This window comes from Geotrypetes seraphini, chromosome 15, assembly GCF_902459505.1.
Source record: "Geotrypetes seraphini chromosome 15, aGeoSer1.1, whole genome shotgun sequence".
Classification (NCBI taxonomy): domain Eukaryota; kingdom Metazoa; phylum Chordata; class Amphibia; order Gymnophiona; family Dermophiidae; genus Geotrypetes; species Geotrypetes seraphini.
The window spans coordinates 33,600,458-33,627,605 of NC_047098.1; the positions used below are offsets into that span (position 1 = coordinate 33,600,458).

The 27,148-nt window shown below is 42.8% G+C and overlaps 1 protein-coding gene across 21 annotated transcripts in view; it reads right to left on the minus strand.

The window, feature by feature from the left end:
* Positions 1-27,148, minus strand: part of MYO18A (myosin XVIIIA) — a 361,012-nt gene that overhangs the window by 19,644 nt on the left and 314,220 nt on the right. For 18 of the 21 annotated variants that reach the window (XM_033921173.1, XM_033921154.1, XM_033921151.1 and 15 more), the window contains 4 exons: positions 15,533-15,718; positions 15,230-15,369; positions 14,353-14,397; positions 910-1,032 (listed from right to left, as the gene is read on the minus strand). In XM_033921173.1, coding sequence (XP_033777064.1) covers positions 910-1,032; positions 14,353-14,397; positions 15,230-15,369; positions 15,533-15,718 — 494 coding nt within the window. The remainder of the gene's footprint in view (positions 1-909; positions 1,033-14,352; positions 14,398-15,229; positions 15,370-15,532; positions 15,719-27,148) is intronic. The other 3 variants (XM_033921174.1, XM_033921156.1, XM_033921171.1) reach the window with 1 other exon arrangement.

Sequence of the window (27,148 nt, forward strand, 5' to 3'; positions counted from 1 at the left end):
AGTGCCAGTGTCCAGAAATGGCCTGGTACTGAATATCCAGGGCTAATTCTTCTGTAGTGGTCAGCAATTAAAAAACACTGACCACCATGGGCTGAATATTGACCAGAAATTGTTTGACATCTGCACAACAGAACTGATCAAATGAGTTCATTCTGTTCTTGTTCAATGGGGGGGGGGGGAGTAGAAGGGACTTTTGAGATTCATTGGATCCACAGTCATGGATTCCTTCCACAGATAACAAACCTGTACCCTCTAACCCAAACTCATCCAAATTCAGTCCTTTAGAGCCAGAAACCCACCAGATTTTCAGGATTTACCTAATAAATACACGAGAGAGATCTGCATGCTTATTACCTCCATTATATTCAAATCTATCTCACATGTATTCATTATAGATATCCTGAAAAGCTGGCTTGTTTGTGTCGCTCAAGAACTGAATTTGGACAAGCTAGTCTATATCAGTTGTGCCTACTCCATGTCTTCACACAGATATCTTCTTGACTTCCCATTGTTTTATAGAGGTCACTGATCCACAAAACACTGGGGGGGGGGGGGTTAAGCTTTGATCTCTGTGAGATGTGCCACAAAGATTTCTGGTTACCTACTTCGTCAGGATGTGCTGAGGGCGAAATGTTTAGAATAGGCCTTCATATGACCTGCTGCCCCACAAGCCTACAAGGTAAAGCCCCTCTCCCCATCAAACTTTAAAGAATGAAGCCCTGTCCTCCTGGCAGGCTGCAGGGCATATAGCCCCCCTTCTCTGTAGTGTAAAAAGCTCTTATCCCTCCCCCCCCCCCTCCCCACCAGCAGAATGTGTGTTTCTTCTATGTCTCAGAATTCCTTCCTATTCTTTCTCTGTTGCTATGGGAATAAAATGCTGATGGTTATTTCTTTTACAAGAACACTGACCTTGAACTCTTTAAGCTGCTATCATCGGAGAAGGTTTTCGAGGAGCCTTTGTTCTTAGACAGCCATGATTTGACCCCATCAACACGATCTTCCAGTTCCGAGTCCCCATCCGAGTCCTTTTCACTGTACCCATATCAGGGAGGAAAAAGAAAGATCTGTTATTACCTGGCAGAGGTAAGTGTTAAGTGAGCTGGCATAGCACATGGTCTTGGCAGGCTGTGGTATGAACTTCTGTGTTCAGAGCAGATTGTTAGTACTTCAGGTATACTGTAAGCCCATGTAATTAGTGACATCCTGTATTCAGAAACAACTGCTGGGACCACACCTGCTCCTAAACTAGAGCTTGCCAGCATGCACAAAGGATGATGACAAGACAGTCCTGAACTCCATTTATTGTCTGTCCCTATTCAGTACATCTGTGCTCTTGGCTTTATGTTGGGTCACTGGTCTTGCATATCTCTGAAAATCCAGCCATTTGTGCATGCAAAAGTGCTGCCTGGAACAGCTCAGGAGAACTGGAGCGCAGTAAAATTACTACTAAGAGAATCCACCCCACAGCTGGGTGTTGTAATGCTGGCAATGGAGTTTCCTGCTTTCCACTTTCTTCTCATGGCCGGTGTAGTGAAAACATCTCTGGGCTCACTCAATTCCTCCTTGGCTCTCTACACAAAAAGGTTATATCAAAGCTGGGTCTGAGATGTGCTCTGCATGGGAAGGCCATGAAACAGGACTGAGATAGATTGAAAAGCATTTGGGGAAAAGGATCTCGGTGCAGGAATCACAGAGCAAGAGTGGGTTGCATTAGCAGAATTTGGTACTTGTTTCAGTAATGGAACAGCAAGAATCCTGCAGGGCAAAAGAGGTATTAGGGAAGTTCTAGAACAAGAGGTGATGGGTAATGGTGTTGAAAAGTATAATACTAAAAGGCAACATAGGGAAATATTTCTGGTCAGAAAGGGTGGTGGGTACGTGGAGCAGCTTTATAGCAGAGGGACTATATATGTACAAAATCAGTAACAGTTCAAAACAAAGGGAGGAGCACAGAGGATTCTCAGTCCTACCCTACAATACTCCTATTTCACTTGTGAGATTGCCACGTACAGTTTTGCCAGTGCATCTCATTCGTAACCTGTAGTATTCCAGTACTGTGGCCTAAATCCTTTTCTCTCCCACCCTTTCTCATATACAAATGCTCTAATGCACCCGAGTCCTGTTGCATGGTCCTCCCAAGCCGATCACATTACACCTCCTTACATAAAATCGAACCTTTTCCATTAAAATTTACCTTGACTTTAAACTATAACCCACACCAATTCCTTGCAACTATAGGTGATTTAACCTCTAGAATCTGTTTTGATGGTTGGATTGAAAGTAGTTCACTTAGTTTAATCTGTTTATCCCATTAAAATAATTTTGAATCAATAAATACTTCATCATCTCAGTGCAAGCAGCTGTTCAGAGGGCGAATGGAGCAGAAGTCTGCCCTGAGCCACTGCCAAGGTGTCACAAGGCATGACATGAAGTAACTCAGGAAAGCTCAGTAAAGAAAACCAATTTGCAGGATGTGAGTATATTAAATAGTGTCTGCTATGGAAATCTGCTATTGACCAAATTCCTCATTCACCTGCCACAGCTTGTTATAATTCATCAGAGAGATGAGTTTTTAGACACAGACACAAAAAGAAAGGACAGCTGGGACAGGAGATCATGAGCTCAGGGCCAGCCCTACCACTAAGGTGGACTAAGCATCCTTCTAGGGTAGCAGGCTTCAAGGGGGTGTCAGTGCAGTGTTGCAACAGCTAGCATAGAGAATGGCAAAGTAGTCTCTTAAAGCTGATGTCAGTGGCAGGCCTGCTGCATCTTGCTCCCTCCAAGAGGACATAGGAGGGAGCTGAACTGGGTATGCCTTGAGTGTGCATGTGTAAGGAGGTTCAAACTGCCAATCTTTCTCTTCTATGCAGGCTTGGCTTCTGCGAAGGTAGGGTGGCAAGGGGAAGGGAAGATGACAGATACTGTACACACCTTGGGGCGTGTACAACTTACGAGGAAGAGACGAGATCTCTGAGAGACAGATCAGGGAAGGATTAAGGCACAGGCAAACTAGGCAAGTATATTTAGATGGGGCCCTCTTAGATATGTAATACCAAAAGTTCTAAGTGTAGAATTTTGCCCTGGTAAGTCAGCTGTTGGCAGAAAGGGAGGAGGGAGGAACAGAGCCCCTGCTGCCTGCAGAGGTTTAATTTATTCTACCCAGCCATCATATATTGTCCTCCAGTTGGCAAGAGTTAATGAGCAGTGTTTCTTAACAGCTGCTTCTTCTTCTGCACTAAAAGTCATGCACAACCCCATTTTCGGGAGTTTGAAAATATGGTGAAATTAAATCTTACCATTAATTTCCTTTCCTGGTATCCTGTCAAACCAGTCCATACAAGGAGGTTATATTTGATTTATTAGTTTTATATATTGCTTAACGCAACAAAGTTTTAATGTGGTTTACAATTAAAGTAAACAAAACAATACATTGCTAATATAATATAAACCACAGTTAAGTTATGTCAATCAAAATAGACAAAATCTCTGATAAACAACATTCAACCTTAGTTCTTCTCAAATAGCCAAGTTTTCAATGCCTCATGAAACAATAAGTAGCTAGAAATGCCATTTAACACAGCTGGTAGTGAATTTCATAATAATGGTTCATTGTAAATATCTTGCCCCTAGTAGAAGTCAATTTGATGAAGCTCAAAGAAAATAAGAACATAACATACATTGAAACTATGGAGGTGAGGAATGGCCTAGTGGTAGAGCTACTGACTCAACACCCTGAGATTGTCAGATTGAATTCCAGCGTGGCTCTTTGTAATCCTGGGAAAGTAACTTAATCCTCAATTGCCCCACATACAAAATAAGTATCTGTATATATGTAAACCACTTTGAATGTGTAACCACAAAAAAGTGGTATACAAGTCCCATTCCCTTCTCCCCTATACTTTTGCAATTTGTCTGAAAGATATATACCTCTACCTGCAAATGAAGACAAAGATTCCTGACCAGTTTTGAATCCATCTACCTAAACCCAAACACTACCAGATAAACCAAACTCTAAAAACCAATTGAAATCTCTCTCCAATTTTTTTTCCTGAGGTTGCTCAATTCCAGAGTCCTTCAACCCTTGGAAACCAAGAAACCTAAACCTCAGCAGGATTAATAGCATATAAGCATCCTCCAAACCCGTCTTGGTCTCTCTCCACTAACCAGGCCTAGGATCCATCAAGAGGGGCCAACATGACTGCATCAACTGACTTCCTGGGCAGACCCCCGACTGGTATGGCAGGTTTCCAAGAAAGGAAATTAAGTTTAAATTTCACCTTCCTTCAAATCCTGCCAGAACAGTCTAGACAAGAAAGACATACCAAAATTTCTATAACTTGGGTGAAGTTCAAAGGATGCATCGTTTTGGCACTGCACATCTAGTCAGTAATATTTAGCAAAGGGAGGACCACACTGCCACTTTCCAAATGGCCTCCAGCAGAAGCAATGTATTTTCCACTCAGGAAGTCAGATGTATCCTGGTTAAGTGAGCTCAGACTGCTTCTAGAACCTACAGCCCCTTCTCAACATATTAAAATCCATCTGGAGATAGTAGGTTTGGCATTCACATCTCCTTTTCACAGACCAGCAAACAACACATACAGTCTGTCTGGTTTGTGGAACAGACTGATCACCTTTAGATACCTCAACAATTTCCTGCAGATATCTAGACAGCGAAGACTAGGCCCTGAACCCCCCTCATCAGATATGCAGAATGAGTATTTGACTACCTCTTGATTCATGTAAAAGGGGTATATTACCATGGGCAAGAAGGATGAAATCATCTGTGAGGTCCAAATACAAATCCCTACATGAGATGGCTTATAGTTGGAGATGTTATAGGCTGAACAAATTGCCACCAAATACACCACATTGAGAGTTAGCACATTGTGTAAGGACTGAAACAGAGTTTTGGCCAAGTCCCACAACACCAGATTCAAATCCCATGGTGACACAATCCTCTCATGGAGAGAAAAATTCAGTTCACACCACCATGGTGTCACCCTGCAGCAATCCTCTGTAGCAGGCAATAGCCATGACCTGACCTTCAAGCAGTTCAAAGTCAAGTCCTTCTCCAGTTCTGCCTGTAGAAATGCTCCTTTCTCTAGGACTGTGTGTTTCCAGGGAGACACTGTCTCTGCTTGATACCATAGCTCAAAAACCCTCAAGACTCTTACATAAGTCAGAGGCATTGACCACTTATGCACCTTTATCATCATCACCATTGAAGACAGATTTATCCTACTCAAGCAGCACCTCTCAACAGCCAAGCTTTAAGCAAGACTAGACTCAGATCCTCCATAGCCACTGGTCCCTTATGCAAAGTCCTTGACTTAGTAGATGACTAATAACATCAGTCCATTAGCCAGGATAGAAATAATTACAAAGTATCTCCTCACAGGGCCTTAGCTGAACCACAATGTCTATACCACTAAAACCTGCTGAAGAATCCCCCTACCTTCCTGCTTTTGGCCATCATCAGGTCTCTGCACAGAGATAAAAGTCTTGTGCATAATCTGCACAAATTCAGGGGGAAAGCCTCTGGCAAGGAAGCTACCAGTCTCTCTTCTAATAAGTATTTTCTCTTTAGCCATTTTGCCAAGAGGATGGTATGCTCCAGCTGTTCCCCTGCAACCCCTAGCTGGCCAACAAACATGTATCCAAGATGACTGTGGGCTGAGAACACCTGTGATGCCAAATGCTCGAATGCAGGAGGCCTGGGACCTGATGTTATTGCCTTCCCAGCCCGCTACCAAACACTGTGCACTCTCTCTGTTGCAGCAGGGGCAATAAGAAATGACTGTGAACATAAGAACATAAAGAACATAAGATTTGCCACTGCTGGGTCAGACCAGTGGTTCATCGTGCCCAGCAGTCCGCTCACGTGGCGGCCCTTAGGTCAAAGACCAGTACCCTATTTGAGTCTAGTCTTACTTGCATATGTTCTGTTCCAGAAGGAACTTATCGAACCTTGTTTTGAATCCCTGAAGGGTGCTTTCCCCTATAACAGCCTCTGGGAGAGCATTCCAGACCTCCACCACTCTCTGGGTGAAGAACTTCCTTACATTTGTACGGAATCTTTTCCCTTCTAACTTTAGTGAGTGTCCTCTCGTTCTCTTCACCTTGGAGAGGGTGAACAATATCTTGAATGTTTCGATCATCTTCTCTTTTCAAGGAAGAGGCCCAGTTTCTCTAGCATCTCGTTGTACAGGAACTCCCCAGCCCCAGTCACTCTTCTCTGGACCCTATCGAGTAGTACTATGTTCTTTTTCATGTACGGCGACCAGTGTTGGATGCAGTATTCCAGGTGGGGGCGTACCATGAACCTTTTCAGATCTTTTCATGATCCCCTTCTTAATCATTCCTAGCATTCTGTTCGCCCTTTGCTTTGCCGCCACTGCACACTGTGCGGACAGTTTCATTGACTTGTCTACAAGTACTCCCAAGTCTCATTCCTAGGGGCTCTCTCCAAGTATAGCACCGGACATTCTGTATTCGTGCATATGATTTTAGTTACCAACATGCATCACCTTGCACTTATTCACGTTGAACCTCATTTGCCATTTCACAGCCCACTCCTCGAGCGTATTTATGTCTCTTTGTAGGTCTTCGCAATCCTTCTGTGTCTTCACTACTCTGAATAACTTTGTATCGTCTGCAAATTGAATCACCTCACTCATCGTGCCAATTTCCAGGTCGTTTATAAATATGTTGAAGAGCAAAGCCCAAGCACCAAATCCTGCAGCACTCCACTCGTGACGCTTTTCCAGTCTGAGTATTGTCCATTCACCCCCCACTCTCTGTTTTCTATCCGCCAACCAGTTTTTAATCCACTTGAGTATATCACCCTCGATTCCATGGCTTGCAATTTTTCCAAGTAGACGTTCATGCGGAACCTTGTCTAACGCCTTCTGAAAATCTAGATATACGATGTCGACTGGGTCACCCTTGTCTATCTGTCCATTTACTCCTTTGAAGAAGTGCAGTAAATTTGTCAAGTAAGATCTTCCTTTGCTGAAGCTGTGCTGGCAGGTCCTCATCAGTTTGTGTCTGTCAAGGTGATCGATAATGCGGTCCTTTATCATCTTTCCCGGTACCGAAGTCAGACTCACTGGTCTGTAGTTTCCCGGAACTCCCTTTGAACCTTTCTTGAAGCTCAATGTACCATTCGCTACTTTCCATTCTTCCAGAATCTTTCCTGATTTGATCTACAGATTTGCTATTAGTTGGAGCAGTTCAGCTATAACTCCTTTCAGTTCCTTGATTACCCTCGGGTGGATGCTGTCCAGTCCCAGGGATTTATCATTTTAAGGCCTATCAATCTGTCTGCATACCTCTTCTAGACTGACCGTCGTCCCTGTCAGTTTCTTGTCTTCATTTCCTGTGTATAGCCTGTCAGCTTCCAGTATATTGGATATAACCTCTTCAGTAAATACAGATGCAAAAAATGTGTTGTTTGTCAGCGATGGCTTTGTCGTCCTTTAGTACTCCCTTTATTCCCTGGTCATCTAATGCCCACCGCTTCCTTCGAGGTCATTTCCCCTTAATATATCGAAAGAACGGCTTAAGGTTTTTGGCCTCCTTGGCTATTTTTTCTTCATAGTCTCTTTTGGCCCCAATTACCGCCTTATGGCACTTGCTTTGATGTTTGTGCTTTTTCCAGTTTCTTCCGTTTTTGTCCTTTTCCATTCCTTAAAGAAGTCTTGTCTCTGATCGCTTCCTTCACCGTTACAGTGAGCCATGCCGGTTCCTTCTTCTTCTTGGAACCCTTGATACACAGTATATATAAATTTTGCGCCTCTGTGACTATGTTCTTAAAAAGGGACCATGCTTGCTGTAACATATTTACAGCCCTTATCCTCCTTCCTTACCATGACTCTCATCCCTTCATAGTTCCCTTTACGGAAGTTCAGTGCCGTGGCCGTCGTTATGGACCAATTTTTTGTTCCTGTGTCTAGGTTGAAGTAGATCATGTTGTGATCACTGTTTCCCAGCGTTCTTTCTACTTCTATACCCTGTGCTGGTCCCTGTAGTCCATTTAGAACAGTGGTCTCAAACACGCGGCCCGCCAGGTACTATTTTGAGGCCTTCGGTATGTTTATCATAATCACAAAAGTAAAATAAAAGTTTCTTGATCATATGTCTCTTTATCTATAAATGACAATATTATTATTAAGACATAGCCTAAAGGAAAGATTTATAAACTATAAAGAGTTTTACCTCATGCAAAATTGTCATTTCTGTAATAAGACATTAACTATTTATTTCTGAGGCCCTCCAAGTACCTACAAATCCAAAATATGGCCCTGCAAAGGGTTTGAGTTTGAGACCACTGATAACTAAGTCTAGAAATTGCTTTTCCTCTCGTATTTTCCATGACAAGTTGTTCCAGGATGCAATCGCCTACAGCATCCAGGAACTTGGTCTTTCTACTGCAGCTAGAGTTGCCTAGGTTCCAATCTATCCCCAGATAATTGAAGTCGCCAACGATAACTGCGTTGCCTACCTTGCATTCGTTTTTAATCTCGTCCGTCATTTCTTCATCAGTCTTTTCGGATTGCTCTGGGGGTTGGTAGTAGATGCCGATCTTCCTATCTGTTCCATTTGTTCCTGGTATTTTGGCCCATAGAGACTCTATCTTATTGTTCGTTTCTGGCGTGTTCTTGCTGATGCTAGCTGCTGCAATCTCCACATCTGCTGTGTGCCATCATTTATTTATTTTAAAAAAATGTATAAACTGTCTAAAATCTAGGCAGTTTACAAAACAACATACAAAATAAATAATAATACAACACAACATATACTCAAAAAACTATCCTGAATCTTCCATTGCAAACAGTGCTCATTTCATTCACATGAATGCATTAACAAATAACTTTGTTTTCAAAAGTTTTTTTAAAAACATCCCTAGGTTTAATTGTATTTGACCTGTCAATGAGTTCCAGAATTTCAATCCTGCTATTGAGTGAATTCCCAACCCTAGCATGTATCACATTTCTCTCTTTCATCAGTGATAATCTCATATCATGTTCAGATCTTAATTCCCTTCTTGGACAATAGAACTCCCAACAAAATTTGAAACAAATCCTGATGTACTATTGATAACACTTTATATTGCACTCTTCACTGTACAAGAAGCCAATGCAACTGCTTCAGAATTGGTGTAATATGAGCCATCCATGATGCGCCCACAATCAGTCTTGCATCAAAACCTGCAGTGTCCTACTTTTTGTTTTCAACCCCCCCCCCCATACAAGCATTACAGTAATCTAATCTTCCCAATATTAATGCTTGCACCATCGTACAAAAATAATAGGGCATTAATATTGGCTTCAATCTGTACAACATGTGCAGCTGCACATATCCCAACTGGATAGTTTTCAATATTAGATGTCCCATTGTCAATGCTGAGTCCAACCAGACCCCCAACACCAACATCTCCTTTTTAACAGATAATGGAACCCCCAACACAATTTACCCACTCCAAATCTCTCTTCTCCTTATCATTCCCCAAAACCATCACTTGGATCATGGTATGAATATTCCCCCGTACTGAAGGCCAACTGATGGCCCTGAAAGTGTCTCCACCTAGTGAAAGACTTGATGCTCTCATGAAGAGGGCTTACTCGGGCAGCCTGGTATGATGGCCCCCAACAGGGAAGGAACACTGCCCTCACTATTCCCCCTGAAAGCCTGGGAACCTTTGAGAATTTGCAGATCCTCCTGTAACAGCCTGTACCGTCCCCCAGCTCCTGGAAGGTGAGAAATATTGGCTGGCTAGCTATGCTACTTTCTGTGTCTCACCTGCTGGAAGGGGAATATGGCCAATTTATCTAGACTGGTCTGGTGAAGTGTGTGCAGACTCTTGTAAAGCAAAGAAAGAGAAACAAAGAATGGTGGCAGTCTCATGAAGAATGTCTGGAAGAAGACTTGCAGTGAGGTGTAAAGGAAGAGCAGCATGTTCATGTAGGGAGTATATAGAAAGGAATGTGATGCAAGGAGTGCATGAAAGGAGATGGCAAGCTCCCAGCCAGCATACTTTGGGAGGAGGTGCTTACCAGGAGTATGTTGAAGTTCTCATAGGAAATGTGCTGAGGAAAGGTGGTTTCTATAGACTGTGCTAGAGAAACGATTTTCAGACTACCTGGGAGCACAAAAAGGGAAGACAGCAAGCTCACAAGGAGCATGTGGTAGAGAAGCAAGAGGCTCCCAGGAAGAGCACAGAAAGGCAGTAAACGGCTGGCAGGGAGTAAATGGTGAAAAGGCAGGAGGATTTCTGGGGAGGAGGGCACAGAGAAGCAACAATGAGTTCAGTAGCAGCACACACAGGGAAGGCAGCAGGCTCCTAGGGACTGTATGGAAGGGAACCAGTGGGTTTATCAGCAGCCTCTCAGTACCAGACTCCATTGCTGAGAATGAACAGTGATTGCAGTTTTAGGTAAACAGAAACTAAGCAGCCAGGATAGAAATGACTGAGCAGCTGTGACCATGAGTGCATCCATCAACCTAACAACTGTACACAGACCCCACAGAATTATATTCCCGTCTGATTTATACGGGCTCACATAAATCTCACTTCCTTAAAACATCTAATTTATACAGCTTCTTTCATACCCCTATTGATCTGATTTATAAAGCTGCTGCATGCACTGCAAAATCCATTTCTGCATTTATAGATAAATCTCTGCTAACGCGTGGCAGTATACCACCTCCATTACCTTTATGGTAACAACCATATCTATACTGTAAGCAAATAGGAGTAATTTGATTTCTGCAGCACTCAATAATACTCATAAAGCTCCCTGCAGTGCAGCCAGTGGGGGGAGCTGCGAGACTCTCTCCAAAGAAGCAGCAGGAAGCCTGTGTGTGTCTAACAGATATTGAATATTATCGTCCACTAACTAATTTATCCAGTTTCCCTCTAACTACCCCTTCTCTACCCCCTCCCCCCCCCCAACACACACACACTCTTGGCCAGTGCATTGTAGCTTTCGGCAGGATATGTCCATTATACAGTATATCTTAAGCATGAATCAGCGTTCAGCATATTCACTTTTGACATTTAAATCCTTCTCAGCCATTGCAGCCTCCCTTCCATAACAGACTTTGAATGGTGGTTTGATATTACAATATAAAGAATAAACCTATACAGATAAAAATAGCTCCAGGAGCAACTGAGATTTTCTGTCGCCTGAATTAAACTCCACGTCAAACCCAATCTTTCCATGACCCTCTGTACCATTAGTAAGCAAGGCCCAAGTCACCCGGGAAAAGGAAAATGCAGACTGAAGAGTGGGAGATATTAATTGTTTGTGACATGAGGGCTCTCATGCCTCTCTCTTACTGTTGCCCAGAATTCCATTTATCATTAGCAGCTATGGATTTCTCCTCTCGGTTAACTCTGGCTACGCTGTCAAAGGGGCAGAAAACACCTTTACTGTTGGGAACACAATAGGACTGGATTTAAGATTATGGGAGAGAAGTTCCTCAGATATTGGAAAACTAAAAGCCCCAACCCCCAGTTTCTGGATGCCCTCAAAATTTGATATCCTAGGCATGAGCCTATGTTGTCTATGCCTAAATCCAGCCCTGAATGACACACGAATATACACCAAGCCCCCATCTCTTTCCTTGGCACTTGTCCACAGATTCTATAAACTCATGCGGTCAAATTTAGGACTAGTGTGTAAACGAATGTAATAACTAAATGTTAACTGGAGTTAATAGTTAATTTTTGGCTTAAATTGGTGTGAATTGGAACTAACTGATCCCAATTAATATTTCAACAATCACATGCTCCGATATTTCTGGATCGTCTCTTGATACCGTATTCTCCATTTAGGGCACTTCAATCAACACAACATTTACTGACTATTCCTTCTTTAAAAGTAATAGGGACCAGTATATCTACCATTTTCTAGGTTATAGCACCCCAGCTTTGGAACAATTTACCATAGTACTTATGCAATGAACCTTCTTTAGAAAAATTCAAGCGTTCCTTAAAAAGTTTCCTGTTTAAGGACACATTTGGAACACAGATAACATAACTTACCAATCACTAAACCTTTTAGACCTTAATCAGACCTATGAGTAGTTTGTAAACTTATCCTTTTATTTCTATGATTATTTCTGCCTTTAAATTTCCTTTTTTTTTCTTTTTTATATGTTCCCACCATGTGTGTTCTTTCCTAAATGTTTCTTCTCTTTCTTTAAAGATTGTAGTTCATCCCCCTTGCTTTCTGTACCAGTTATGTATTAGAACGTATTTAATTTGTATTCAATTGTATAAAACCATTTTGTTTTGTCCTCCTTTTTTTAAAAAAAATGTTATACTCATTGAAGTTTATGATATTGCGTAGATAACAAACCTTAATAAAACTTGAAACTTTTAAATTGCTATTGAAGATGTTGCAAGCACCGATTTCATTGTCTGCAGCTTCTAGGGGGCATGGGCGAGTCAGAAGCATGCCCAGGAGTTAAGCATATAGATTACTGAATACTAGGAGTTATGCGTCTAACTGCTAACAGGCACAAGCACTTACATCAGCCTTTGACATAGCATAAATGCTCACATCTAAAGATAGGTGTGAAACTGCTTTATGCTGTACTTTATGCTGTTACAATAACGGGTGCTAGAATATATATATGGTGTGTGTCTGTCTTTATTTCTTTCTCTCTCTGTCTCCTCTGTATTTCTGTCTTTCTTTCTGTCTTTCTTTTGGCTGTACACCACCACCCCTTGCATGCTCCCCCTGTCCATTCTCCCTTCCAGCAGCAGCCCTTCTCCCTTTGTTTTGCCTCCCCCCTGTCCATCAGCACCTCTTCCTGCTCCCCCTGTCCAGCAGTAGGCCTCCCTTCCTTTTTCCCCCCCTGTCCATCAGCACCTTTCCCTGCTTCCCCTGTCCAGCAGTAGGCCTCCCTTCCTTCCCCCCCTCCCCCTAAGCAGTCTGCAATAGTTACATTTCTGCTGGCATCTTTGTCTTGAGGGTGGCTCCTCCCTGGCGCTTTCAGCACCAGCTTCTCCACCCAGACCCTGGTCATGCGCCGCACTCCGCCCCTTAGCTACCTGGAAGTACCGGGTTTCACTCGCCTGCTCTCGGAGAGTAGCCCATGACGTCACAGAAGAGAGGGACAGAGTGCAAGCACATGCGCCCCTCACGGAAGGGAAGAACTGGAGCCCTCCGTGTCGTCATTGTCGTCGCCAAGGAATTCGCCAATCGAGGAGCACCCGATAGAGTGCTAGACTGAAGCGAGGCCCATGGGTGGGATCAGTGAATCCACATTAAAGCGTGCGAAGGAGGGCAGGGCAAAGCAGGCTGTGGTCCCGGCTTGAGGAGCCACATCCCAACAGAAAAGGGATCAGGGAACACGCGGCGCAAGTGCGCATGCGCGCTTAGCTTTTTATTATTATAGATGACAATTCCATCTACAACTGCAATTACAGAATTCATGCTTAGTGTACTCATCCCAGTGCCTAAATTTTGGTGCTCTCTCTGTATTTGTTTTCTGCCCACCGGCCCTTTAACTCATTAACATATTTGTTTGGTTTTTGCCCCGTTTCCCTCTTCAGCATTCCTTTATATTTATCAACCTTGCTTTTTGACACACTATCCCTCTCCTCCCACCCCCAACAGTTCTTGTATCTGTGCTGTCAGTGGCGTAGTGAGGATAGGAGGTGCCCCCCTTGCCCTCTCGCTCCTTTCCCGCTCCCTCTTGTCGCACGCGCTCCCCTTCCCTTCCCCCGTACCTGTTTAGCTCCCCGGCGCGAGCAGCATCTCTAACTTGCTGCCAGCGTTGGCTCTCCCTCTGACTTCACTTCCTAGTCACAGGACCCAGAAGTAACGTGAGAGGAGCGCCGAGGCTGGTGCGAGCAGGTTGGAGCTGCTGCTCGTATCGGCAAGAGCTAGAGGTACAATGGTGGGGAATTGAAGGCGCACATGCAGCAGGGGAGGAATGGGAAGAGAGGCGACAGCACTCCCACCAAGACGGCGCCTAGGGCGGTCCGCACTCCCCCCCTTTCTATGCCACTGTGTGTTGTGTACATCTAGAAGCTCTATGAATGAATTGGCATTTGTGGCCCTTCTGCCCCTCTGTTTGGGCAGTATCTCTGTTTCTTTGGGCTGCACATAGTTACTAAAAGGAAGAGACGGATATCTTCCTGGCGTGTTCAGAATGAACAAAAATATTTACAGTTTGGTCCAGTGCTACAGCAAGAACTTCATTAAAGCTAGAGGATGCGCTCATGCATCAGTCTGCCCTGCCACAGACACAGCACATGCAGAAACTCAGGCTAACAGTGGCATGCAAGGGGGTGAGGGGAGAGAAATTTGCAAGAAATTCTGATGTCCTCACGTTTTATTCTTTCGTTTCTGATATTTTATCACCATGTCCTGCAAACTGAAAATCAAACAAAAATCATGAAAGATGGAAGCAATGTGAGAAATGCTCAAAAAAGCAAATGAAAAATATGGAATGATATGACTGAAGCCAAAGAAAACCAGATGAAACGGAAAAGGCAGAGACTGTCCTAGACAAATTCATTTGATTTCACCACCGGTCTGTGCACACAGACAAAAAGCTGGCAGGCTCCATTACCTGTCTGATCTCATAGAAAGAAGGTCAGAGGAGACCTGAAGCAGCAGCATAGCGGTTACAGAAGCAGGTAGAGAAAGAAGAATGTCAGGGTTCAAATTCTGCTTTTCTCACTATATTCCTTGTAACTCTAGGCAAGACATCTTCCCCTCTCTTGGCTCATGTTTAGAATACTGGCTTAAAAAGTGTGTATGTTTCCACAAATGCACAAAAATGCCAAAAGTCTGCATAAACACTATTCTAGAAATACATGTATATCTTACACGGGATGTATTTGACAGATGAGCATTCACATAGGCGGAGCCTGGGTGGGACTCAGTCCTAGACAAATAACTTATAGAATTTTATAAGTAACGCACGCTATCTCCGGCTTTTAGGTGCAAACACTTATACCAGCTCTAAGGCTGTCATAAACGCTCAAACCTAAACTATATGTGAAAAAATATCTGGTAATACTACTTTCTATACAGAAAAGTAGGAACTTAATTATAGGGACACTGCTACAGAATTACCGCCCAACCCCCCTCCCATATACAACTTTTTTCACAATGGACCTTTCTGAAAGTGCACACATTCATATAGGCACATGTGGGTCTGCTTCATTGAGACATCCCCGGACACTTCTGTAGTTGCTCACCTGTTAATCATATCTTCATTGTCATCACTCTCCATTTCATCTTCAATTGCTGCCTGCAGGTCTCCAATCCTCTTAAAGGCCAGCTTCAGGTCCGCTTGCAGACTTTGGTTAGCTGCCTCCAGGCTCTCCAGATCCATCTCCTTAAGAGTTAACCAAAACCACAAACATTAAAAGGTCTATATGAGCACAAGTTCTTGCATCTTTCTCTCTTCTGTCCCTCTAACATGCCCTGCTCTCAATTCCCAATTCACTCCCCTTCGGTTCCCATGACCTAGAGCTCCAGGTGTGCAATGGAGTCATTACCAATTCATGCTTGCGACGGCTGGTCTCTGCCTCCTTCTTGCTCAACTCTCCCATCTCCTCCTTCATGTCCCGCATTTGCCGCTGCAGCCTCTTGCTCTGCTCCTTCTCCCGGTTCTCCGCAGCTGCCCGTTGGTCCCGTTCCTCTGTCAACTTCTCCATGTTTTCTTTGAGTCGACTTACCAGGCTCTGCAACACAACAGATGAGCAGAATCCATCACTGTACAGCAACTCAGGAACAGATAAGGGCTCATACCTGGATTTCTGACAACCACTTGAATATGTTCTAACCCTCACCCATTTCGTAAGGCACGTAAGAAACTCTAGGCTGGACGAAAATTTCCTGACAGAGTTAGTCTAGTATCCAAGCAATTAGTGTGTCCCATATAGAGACCATCCTGTCAATCTTAGTGAACAGTAACACTCCAAAGGACAGCCTGGGACATTCCAGAGGATTCAAAGTGAGACCTGCACAGGTAAGTTGTTACCAGCAATCGCTAGACAAAAGAGAAAAACACTTCCCAAGATTGGGGAGCTTCAGGTTTGCCATGCAGGAATCCTGTATGTCTTCTACTATTTCTTATTTGTAGTATTTTATTTTTAAAAATTTATTTATTTATTTTGATTTCTATCCCGTCCTCCCAGTAGCTCAGAACGGGTTACAAGCCAACATTCACAATGGAAAACATTTTGGACAGTACAAGACTATACAACTTAAGTACATTTTGGACAATTCAAAGACTATACAGCAACTTAAGTACAGGAGAGTGCAGAAAGGAGGGGGAATATAAGGGGGTCAGGGGGTTGTTTGCAGTTAGAATTTCAGTTGAAGAGGAGGGTCTTTACTGCTTTCTGGAAGGTCATCAGAGAGTTCTGTAGTCTGATTTGTGGGGGGACTTGGTTCCAGAGATGGGGGATGAAGTGGCTGTAGGAGCGTTTGCGGGTGGTTTCTGACAGGAGAGACCTTTCTGGGGGATGCATAGGCGCTTCTCCATTTCAGAGCGGAGAAGGCAGGTGGGGGGGTGTACAGGGTTAGCATGGATCCTATATATCCTACCTATACCCTAGGCGGGTTACAAAATAAAACATATTATCAATACATAGACATAACTTAAAATTGACAGCATTCAAATCCACCTTCATCTTAAATCATAATATAAATGATGGAACCTTCCCTAATATTTATTTATTTAGAGTATTTACTGTAAATACTACTTATAGCCTAAGTGGTTTACATTCATGTACTCAAGCATTTTTCCCTATCTGTCCTGGTGGACTCACAGTCTGTCTAATGTACCTGGGGCAATGGGGGATTAAGTGACTTGCCCAGGGTCACAAGGAGCAGCATGGGATTTGAGTCCACAACCTCAGGGTGCTGAGGCTATAGCTCTAACCATTGTGCCACACACTCCCCTATAGCTGCACTACTCTTCTTATTATATAAACATACACCGCTTGGCAACTCATTTTATAATTTTATAATATTTCTGCCTGTACAAATAAATGAGTTTTAAGAAATCTATGAAATGTTCAGTGTTCTTACACAATTGTATGCTACCTGGCAACTTATATACTTATATACCATGATACCTACAATATATAATTTCCAATGAATCTTCATCAACATTTTATATTGCACCCTTCATATAATTGGTAACCAATATTGTTGTTTTAAAATTGGAGTCATAGAGGTATACCGATTAACTCCCATCAAAACCCTTCCTACCGCATTTTTTTTTTTTTTTTTAAATCTTTATTCCTTTTTATTTCTTTCAACAAGTGTACAGTATTATTACAATTAATTTACATAACACACTTGGCATTCTTAAACAATATTATTATACATGTTTTTATTTCCCCCCCCCCCACCTCCCATTCCTACCGCATTTTGAATTATTTGAAGTACATGTAACTTACTTCTTGTAATCCTAAATATAATGCATTACAATAATCAATTTTACAGAGTACTAGACTCTGCAGAACATTCTGAAAATCACACTGTGGCAACAAGGGCTCCAATCTCTTGAACAAATTCAATTTAATAAATGCAGACTGAACTACTGGTTGGCACGAGTTCCCATGGGAAAATGGCAATTCAATACAACTCCCAACAGACGTAGTTCAGTTGTAACGGGAATTACATAATCCCCCAACAGCATCTCAATTGGCCAATCTGCATCATTGCTTTTTCCTATGATCATCATCTCTGTTTTTGCAATATTCAATAACTTATTTTTATTCATCCAGTGTTCAGTTGGACTCATACACCTGTTCAACTGCTCAACAAATTGTTGCCCCCAATTTAAAACAGGAAAAAAAATTTGATCGGCAGCATATAGTCAATAGTAGACATTCAACTGTTCAAACACCTTTCCCATAGGAGCTATGTATATATTAAAAAGAAGAGCCAAAGGGGCCAATCCGAGGCACTCTATGTACAACATCCCAATTTCTGATACTTCATCGCCACCTACCACCCTAAAAGACCTTTTTTAAAAAAAAACAAACTAAAAAAAAACATCTAAAACCTCATTTTCCACAACAGCAATCCCAAATCTATAGAATTAAAGGCACTGGACATATCTAGCAAAACCAAACAAAACTCTTGATTATCATCCATCTATCATCTAATCTGATCAATTCTTGAGATGAGTGGTGTTCAACCCTAAAACCATACTGAAAGCAATCTAATCCATCCACTTTATCTATATACACTTCTAATTGCTTTAATACTGCTTTTTCAATAACTTTTCCAATCACATGCAGTGTAGAAATTGGTTGATAATTACTCATTACATTTTGATCAAGATGACCAGCCTTCAACAATGGTTTTACTGTTGAACATTTAGACGAGTTAGGGAACATTCCCGTTTCCAATGATTTATTCACAATAAGTGTTAGCACAGGTACAAGCTTCTCTCCTAATAATCTAAGTACTGTTGAAGAACTTGGATCACAAAAGACTGTTGGTGTTAAACTCAGAAAACATTTTCCCCACTTCTACCATCAAAGGATTGAAATCATCCCATTCTTCTTGCTCATGTTCATAATCTATTTATAATAATAATAATAATTTATTTCCTTGTATACCGCCCCACCAGCAGTTCTAGGCGGTTCACAACGGAAGAACAAACATTTCAGTTAAAAAACACAATTTCAAAAACACAACTATTATAACTACTGCATCCATTAAATACAGCATCAGATAAAAAGTACATTTAAAATACAGAACCTAATAAAAAAATACCTTCTTAAATATCAACATTCTTGTTTATCAAATAGGTACATTTTCAATAATTTCCTAAATGTAAGATAAGAATAGGCGTGAACAATCAGCAGACTCATCCAGGAGTTCAACTTCCCCGCCTGATATTCCAAAAAAGTCTTATAGTGACAGGCCTTTGGGGTAGGGAAGAGGAACATACCTGAATTTCTGGTACATTTTAATGAATTAAACAGTTTCAGGTAAGATACCAAATAGGAAGGTAATAAACCAAAAAGAGCCTTATAACAGATACACCCAAACTTAAAAAAATACTCTGGCCTCCGAAGGCAGCCAATGCAGTCTAGCATAAAAAGGACTAACATCATACTTCTTAAGACCAAAGATTAAACGAACTAATCGAAGCCTTAATCGAATCTTTTTGGTAGCCCCAAATAAACAATATTACAATAATCCAGGGTTGACACTTTTCACCAAATCTCCTGTTTTCTGTACAATATTGTTCATTTTAGAATTCAAATGCAAAGCAAATGAAAAATCCTTAGGATCATTAGTTACATCTTACATTTCATATCCATTTACTAAAATTTAACTGTACTAAATAAGTCCTTCGGTCTATTCACAGCTTCACTTATTTGTTTTTTTATAATAATCACTCTTAGTTCATTCACACAAGCTGACATATTCTAACAAACGTATTTGCTAACCATCCAAATCATAAATATCATGTGTTTTTCTCCACTTATGTTCAAGCTTGACATACCTCAAGTCTGACCTTCAATATCACCTGATCTCTCTATAGACTTGGTATTTTCTGTGTATGGATTAATTAACTCATTTTCAATGCCATGTTTATCCCAAGAAAGTATAACATTTGGAAACACAGGAAGCCAAGACTTTTCTAGGAGGGAAGTTAACGTGCTCCCTGGGGAAGGAGAAAGGACATATAATTCTGACTTTACCTATCCTGAGGGAAGTTTCACTAAGACTTGTTTACATACTAGCTGTGCTCCAAAAGAATGAAGCTGTCTCCTCACATCACTTCTGGCAATCATTTAACACCAGAAAGGCTGCTAGGAAGAAGAGACAACTATCCTAATGAGCCTTCCACCCACACCCCCCCACCATCTAATAAGAGCATAACCCTCATAAGAACATAAGAATTACCGCTGCTGGGTCAGACCAGTGGTCCATCGTGCCCAGCAGTCCTGATGATGTGGGTGATTTGACATTTTGGGGAAGTCTTATTCATAAAAAGAGATTATGTACTTACCCTGGTAAGCTCTTTTCCAGTAGATAGGTAAGATATTCTAGACCAGGGGTGGGCAACTCCGGTCCTCAAGGGCTGGAATCCAATTGGGTTTTCAGGATTTCCCCAATGAATATGCATTGAAAGCAGTGCATACAAATAGATCTCATGCATATTCATTAGGGAAATCCTGAAAACCCGACTGGATTCCGGACCTCGAGGACCAGAGTTGCCCATGTCTGTTCTAGACAGATGAGTTGTGTCCCCATGGCCGTGTGCCATCTACAGAAGGAATCCATTCTGGATTTTTTCCTCTGTGCCTCTGGTGTATTTCACTGGGCTCCTTAGCTCCACCTACAGTTTGTATCCAAGCACCGAGAGCCACTACATATACGTGAATTAGAGACATCTATGGCAATCAAGTTTATCCGCAACAACCGTTCTCAAAGGTTACATGAGAACATCAACTGCAAACAGCCAACAAAGGCCTCAAAGGAGGTCAGAAACTACTCCTGTAGTAAAAGTAACATATATACAGAATTCTTCCCAGCCCCCAAGGGCTGACAGGCATCCAAGAAACAACTTGGAGAAGCATGAACAGACAGATAGTAGGCAGGCGCAGGAAGTTACAGGGCAGGAGACCAGAATGTCTCACCTATCTACTGGAAAAAGAGCTTACCAGGCTAAGTACATAATCTCTTTTTCCAGTGCAAAAGGTGAGACATTCTAGACAGATGGAATGTATAAAAGCAGACCCCAAAAAGCTTGGACGGTCTGCTGCACCGGTCCATAAGACCGAGGAACCAAAGGCAGAGTCAGGCACTCTGTAAAACCTGGCATACATGTGTAGAGAGGACCACATTGCTGCCCTGCAGATCTCAGGGGAGACACCGAAGCTAGAGCTGTCTCCTGGCAGAAACGGAGGACTGTTTCCCAGAAAGAATATAGGCTGATGACCTGGCCCTACAGATCCATCTGGAAATCATGGCCTTGGTAGTGGGAGCACCCTACTGAACAGAATGAGTCAACACAAACAGATAGTCAGAGAGACGAAATTCATTCGTGACCTCCACTGCGCACATCAAGTTTCTTCAAAAGGCGATCTTGTGTCCTAGAACCAGTAGGCTCAAAAACAGGCAAATATACTTCCTGATTAACGTGGAAAGCTGAAGTAACCTTCAGCAAAAAGGAAGGAACTGTACACGTAGGGAAACCCCTGTCTCCAAAATACAGAGGAACAGCATGCGGTCATGGAGACACAATCCATCTGTCTAGAACAGTGGTCTCAAACTCGCGGCCCGGGGACCACATGCAGCCCGCCAGGTACTATTTTGAGGCCCTCGGTATGTTTATCATAATCACAAAAGTAAAATAAAACAGTTTCTTGATCATATGTCTCTTTAGCTATAAATGACAATATTATTATTAAGACTTAACCTAAAGGAAAGATTTATAAATTATAAAGAGTTTTACCTCATGCCAAATTGGCATTTCTTTAATAAGACATTAACTATTTTTTCTGCGGCCCTCCAAATACCTCCAAATACAAAATGTGGCCCTGCAAAAGGTTTGAGTTTGAGACCACTGGTCTAGAATGTCTCACCTATTGCACTGCAAATCTAGAATAATCAAAGCTGCACACACAGCAAGTACTCAGCACCATCTCTAGGTAAACCCTGGCCAAATTCAAAGATGTAGCCTAAAATGAGTTCAGCTTTAGGGTAAAGAAAGTTGGCTTCATTTTAGGCTGGAATGATAGGATTCCACCTTTCCTCTTTATAAGGCAGGTTATTTGTTTGGGACATGCGATAGTGAAGTTGCTTATCTGTAATCTCCAATCTACTGATCTCTACCCCAGACTACAAGATGTTCAGAAAAGAAATAAAAACTATACTCTTCAAGAAATTCCTGAAACAGACCTAACATCACACTTACCGTCCTACCTCCATCTTCCTGCCACACTAAAACTATCGGACTTCTCTTTACCTCTCTAGAAATGACAAATAATCTTCTGTTGTAATCCACCATCTTTTGTAATCTGCCTTGAACCGCAAGGTAATGGCGGAATAGAAATCTCTAATGTAATGTAACATGGATTCTCCGTAGACAGCAGGGGAATTTTATTTATTTTCAAAATTTAATTTCCAGTGGGCCTCCACTTCATGAGGTCTTAACGATTTCTTTTCTCTCAAAATCAGAGATTTGTAATATTCAGATTTTACTGATACATTTTTGCGGATATGGAATTCAGATCTATATACAGTATTTACCATTTACTTTATTTTTCCTATTATTTTATTTTTCTTTATTTACACTTCTGTTGCATCTCATTTCTATTATTACAGAAGCATTGTGAGTCATCTTTTTGTAACTGTACACATTTTAAGACTGATGCTCCTGTATTTTCCTGTTATGTTATTGAAATTCAATAAAATTTTCATGAACTTAAAAAAAAATTTATTTTTTTTTTTGTGTTCAATAGTTTTTATTGAAATTTTAGCAAGAAAACAATGAGAAAAATAAAATAGAGCAAAAGCAATAAACACAACATGATACAGAGCCAAAACAACATCCAGCATTCCTGCGTGCACTAAAAACACTAGCGCAACTTAGTAAAAGGAGCCCTGAGTTTAGAGAAAGGCATCTATGAATAGTTGTGTTTTTAGTAATTTCTTAAATAACATATGATCTTTACATAATCTCATTGTTCCCGGGATGGAATTCCAGAAGTTTTTACAAGCAATGGAAAAGATAGTATTTGTTATATCTTCCTTTAAACTATTCCCCCAGCTGATCTCAAACTTCTTGCAGGTTAGTAAACTTCCCACAAGTTATGAAAACAAGTGGGAGCAGAGGAATACAATGTTTGGTGAACAACTGACAGTACTTTGTAACATATCCGCTGGTGAATTGGTAGCCAGCGCAAAGATTTTAGAACTGGAGTGATATGGGCAATCCTAGGAATGCCCATTACCAATCTAACAGCTGAATTCATTAAAAGCTGCTAAGGTTTACATGTTTTCTTTGTTAATACAAGGTAAAACAAATTGCAATCATCAAGCCGAGTCAACAGCAAAGCTTGAACAGGGCGAAAATCAACAGGCAAAAGCATTGGTTTCAATTAGAGAATGACACGGGGAAAAAATCTGTCCCCGTCACCGCCCCGTCCCACCATCCTCTGCACCGCTCCGTCACCGCCATTCCCTTCACTGCCCCGTTACCGTCACCGACATCCCTTTCACCGCCCCGTCACCGCCACTGCCATCCCATTCACCGCCCCGTCACTGTCCCCGCAGCATCCATATAAGCCTTAGTACTATAATATTTAGCTTATTCCTTTCTTATAAATCAAAGTTCCTGCTGCTGAACTAGCGAAAGAGATGTTCAGCTGGCAGGGCTTTGTTTATAAATTTTTATCAACACAACTAATATACTACTTTATTCTAAAGCAAAAAATAAATAAATAAATATAATTTTTTTTTTCTACCTTTGTTGGAAGACGTCAGTCTTCACAATGGAGAATATAACCAACATTCCGGAACCCGAGGAGATCGTAATAGGAGACCAAGACGAAAAGCTGGTCGATTTAGAGGTAAGCCAAGAGGATGTACTCAAGCAGATTGACAGACTAAAGAGCGACAAATCGCCGGGTCCAGATGGCATTCACCCAAGGGTACTCAAGGAACTAAAAGACGTAATAGCAGAGCCACTTCGACAGATATGCAACCTATCCTTAAAAACCGGAGAGATCCCGGAGGATTGGAAAATAGCAAATGTCACGCCCATCTTCAAGAAGGGCGCAAGGGGGGACCCGGGAAACTACAGGCCGGTGAGCCTGACCTCAGTCCCGGGAAAGATGATGGAGGCACTGATTAAAGACAGCATCTGTGAGCACATCGAAAAACATGGGCAGCTAAAACCGAGTCAACATGGCTTCTGTAAGGGTAGGTCATGCCTCACAAACTTATTGTACTTCTTTGAGGGAGTGAACAGCCAGGTGGATAAAGGGGAATCTATAGACATCATTTACCTTGACTTCCAAAAAGCCTTCGACAAGGTGCCACACGAGAGACTGCTTAAAAAGATATGGAACCACGGGGTACAAGGGGAGGTCCACCGATGGATCAAAAACTGGCTGGCAAACAGGAAGCAGAGGGTTGGCGTAAAGGGCCACTACTCAGACTGGAAAGGGGTCACGAGCGGAGTTCCGCAGGGGTCGGTGCTGGGACCGCTCTTGTTCAATATCTACATAAATGACCTAGAGGCGGGAACTAAGTGTGAAGTCATTAAATTTGCAGATGACACCAAACTATACAGCAGGGCTCAAACCAAGGAAGACTGCGAGGATCTCCAAAAGGATCTAACGCAGCTGGAAAAGTGGGCCGAAAAATGGCAGATGAGCTTCAACGTGGGGAAATGCAAGGTCATGCACGTGGGGAAAAAGAACCCGATGTTCACATACAAAATGGGGGGAACACCACTATGGATTAGTAACCTGGAGAGAGACCTGGGAGTGATGGTAGACGCAACACTGAAGGCATCGGCGCAATGCGCCACAGCCTCTAGGAAAGCAAACAGAATGCTGGGTATCATTAAGAAGGGTATTACGACCAGGACGAAGGAAGTTATCATGCCGCTGTATCGTGCAATGGTACGGCCGCATCTGGAGTACTGTGTCCAGTACTGGTCACCGTACCTCAAGAAAGACATGGCGGTACTTGAGGGAGTACAAAGAAGAGCAACCAAACTGATAAAGGGAATGGAAAATCTCCCATATACCGACAGATTGAAGCAGTTGGGACTTTTCTCCCTGGAGAAGCGAAGACTTAGAGGAGACATGATAGAAACCTTCAAGATCCTGAAGGGCATAGAAAAAGTAGACAGGGACATATTTTTCAAATTAAGGGGCACCACAAGCACAAGGGGGCATTGGGGGAAATTGAAAGGGGACAGGTTTAGAACAAACGCTAGGAAGTACTTTTTCACTCAGAGGGTGGTAGATACATGGAACGCGCTTCCAGAGGATGTTGTAGACAAGAAAACACTAAATGGTTTCAAAGAAAGTTTGGATAGATTCCTAGAAGAAAAAGGGATTGGGGGGTATAGATAGGTATAGACCATTGCTCAGGCAATGGGCCTGATGGGCCGCCGCGGGAGCGGACCGCTGAGCAGGATGGACCTATGGTCTGCCTCAGCGGAGGCAACTTCTTATGTTCTTATGTTGTCTGGTTTCTGCTTTCCACATCTTCTCATTCAATTCCTTCCATCCACTGTGTGACTTCTCTCTGCGTCTTCCATTTGCTGTTACTGTGCCTCTCCTTCACCCTCCCCCAATTGGTCTAGCACCCATCTTCTTCCCTCCGCTCCCCCATAGTCTGGCATCTGTCTTCTTCCCTTCCAGCATCTTCTCCCCACTCTGTCTTTCACATTTCCCTTCAGGGTCTGTTCCTCTCTACCCTCTTTCATTGTCTGTTCTATTCCTTTCCACCACCACCCATCTCTCCCTCCTTTACAATCTGTTCCTTTCTACCACCCTTCAGCTCCTCTCGCGTGGCCTATCTATCTACCTCCCTCCCTCTTATTTTTGTGGCACGTTACAATGTAATTTGTGCAAGCCGCTGGAGCCTGCGAGCTCTGTCCCTGTCCCATTCCCACAAACTATCTCGCTTCTGTGTTCCTATTTTCCCCATTTCTAATATCTCTCCTATGTATCTGCCATTGCCCCCCCCCCCGTGTCCATATACCATCCCCATGGCATGTCCCCTTTATGTCTCTGTCCCTATGCCCCATGCACATAATTTCCCCTCTTTCTGTTACCTTCCTCTGTCCAGATTTCCCCTATCTTCCTCTTCCATACCAGCGTGTCTCTTCTTTTCAACCCCATCTAGCTTCTTTCCCTCTTTCTCCCCCCCCCTGCTTCCAGCATCTGGCTCACCTGCCTGTCTTCCCCTTTCTTTCCTGCTGTGGGTTTCTTTCTTTCCCTCTTCATCCCCTTGGCCCAGAATTTTTTTTCCTTTCACTCCCTCCTTCCTAGTATGAGCCGGGATCACGGTCTAGCAGCCCCCACCTACCCGATCGCAGCGTTTAGCCAGCTCCATCCCTCCACCTCACCTTACATTCTGAGTTTGCCGGCTTCCTTTTTCCCCGAGCCGCACGCATTTGAAAAGACGCACACGCGCGGCTGCGCGAGTCCATCAAGCTTCTCCTCTCCTGCAACTTCCTGTTTCCGGTTGCGTCAGAGGAGAAGCTTGATGGACTCGCGCAGCCGCGCGTGCACGGCTTTTTGAACGCGTGCGGCTCAGGAAAATGGAAGCCGGCAAACTCAGAATTTAAGGTGAGGGAGCTGGCTAAATGCTACGGGCGGGCGGTGGCTGCGGGGACCGCGCGATCCTTAATGCCTCACTGCGGAGACAAGACCATTCACTGCTCCACGGGCGGTGAATGGCCTTGGCCTTGTCTCCGTCCCCGCAGCGACTGTTATTTTTCATTCGCCGTTCCAGTGGGTTACCCGCGGCTAAACGCGGCTAGCCGCGGGTAACCGCCACCGTGTCATTCTCTAGTTTCAATCTATATAGAATGTGGAGTTGTGCGTATCTTCCTTGTACTACTTGAGCAATATTTTTTTTCATGGAGAGTTGAGAATCCAGTCGTACACCAAAAACTAACATCTCGCTCTATACCCCCTAATTGTGAACTGAATAGGACTACCCACAGTGCCAATTTCTCCCACAGTCATAGCCTCAGTTTTTTCCATATTCAACTGTAGGTCACACTTACTCTCCCACCATTCCCACTGCAAACAAATTGAGACAAAACTGACAAGAGAAGAGAGGATCTATGGGAGGCAGAAGTCTCTGCACATGCCCAGTAAGCTAAAAGCTTACTGTAGCTAGGGGAGATAATTGAGATAAACTAATGATTACTGGTTTTGAGTAGTATTAATTGGTACTCACTGGCACCAATTAGCAGTTACGTGTGCAACTGACCTTAGTCCAGGGTGTTCTTAACCCAGTCCACTTAACCAGTCAGGTTTTCAGGATATCTACAATGACTATCCATGAGATAGATTTGAATAGAGTAGAGGTAGTAAATGCAAGTCTATCTCATCCATATTCATTGTAGATACCCTGAAAATCTGACTGGCTAC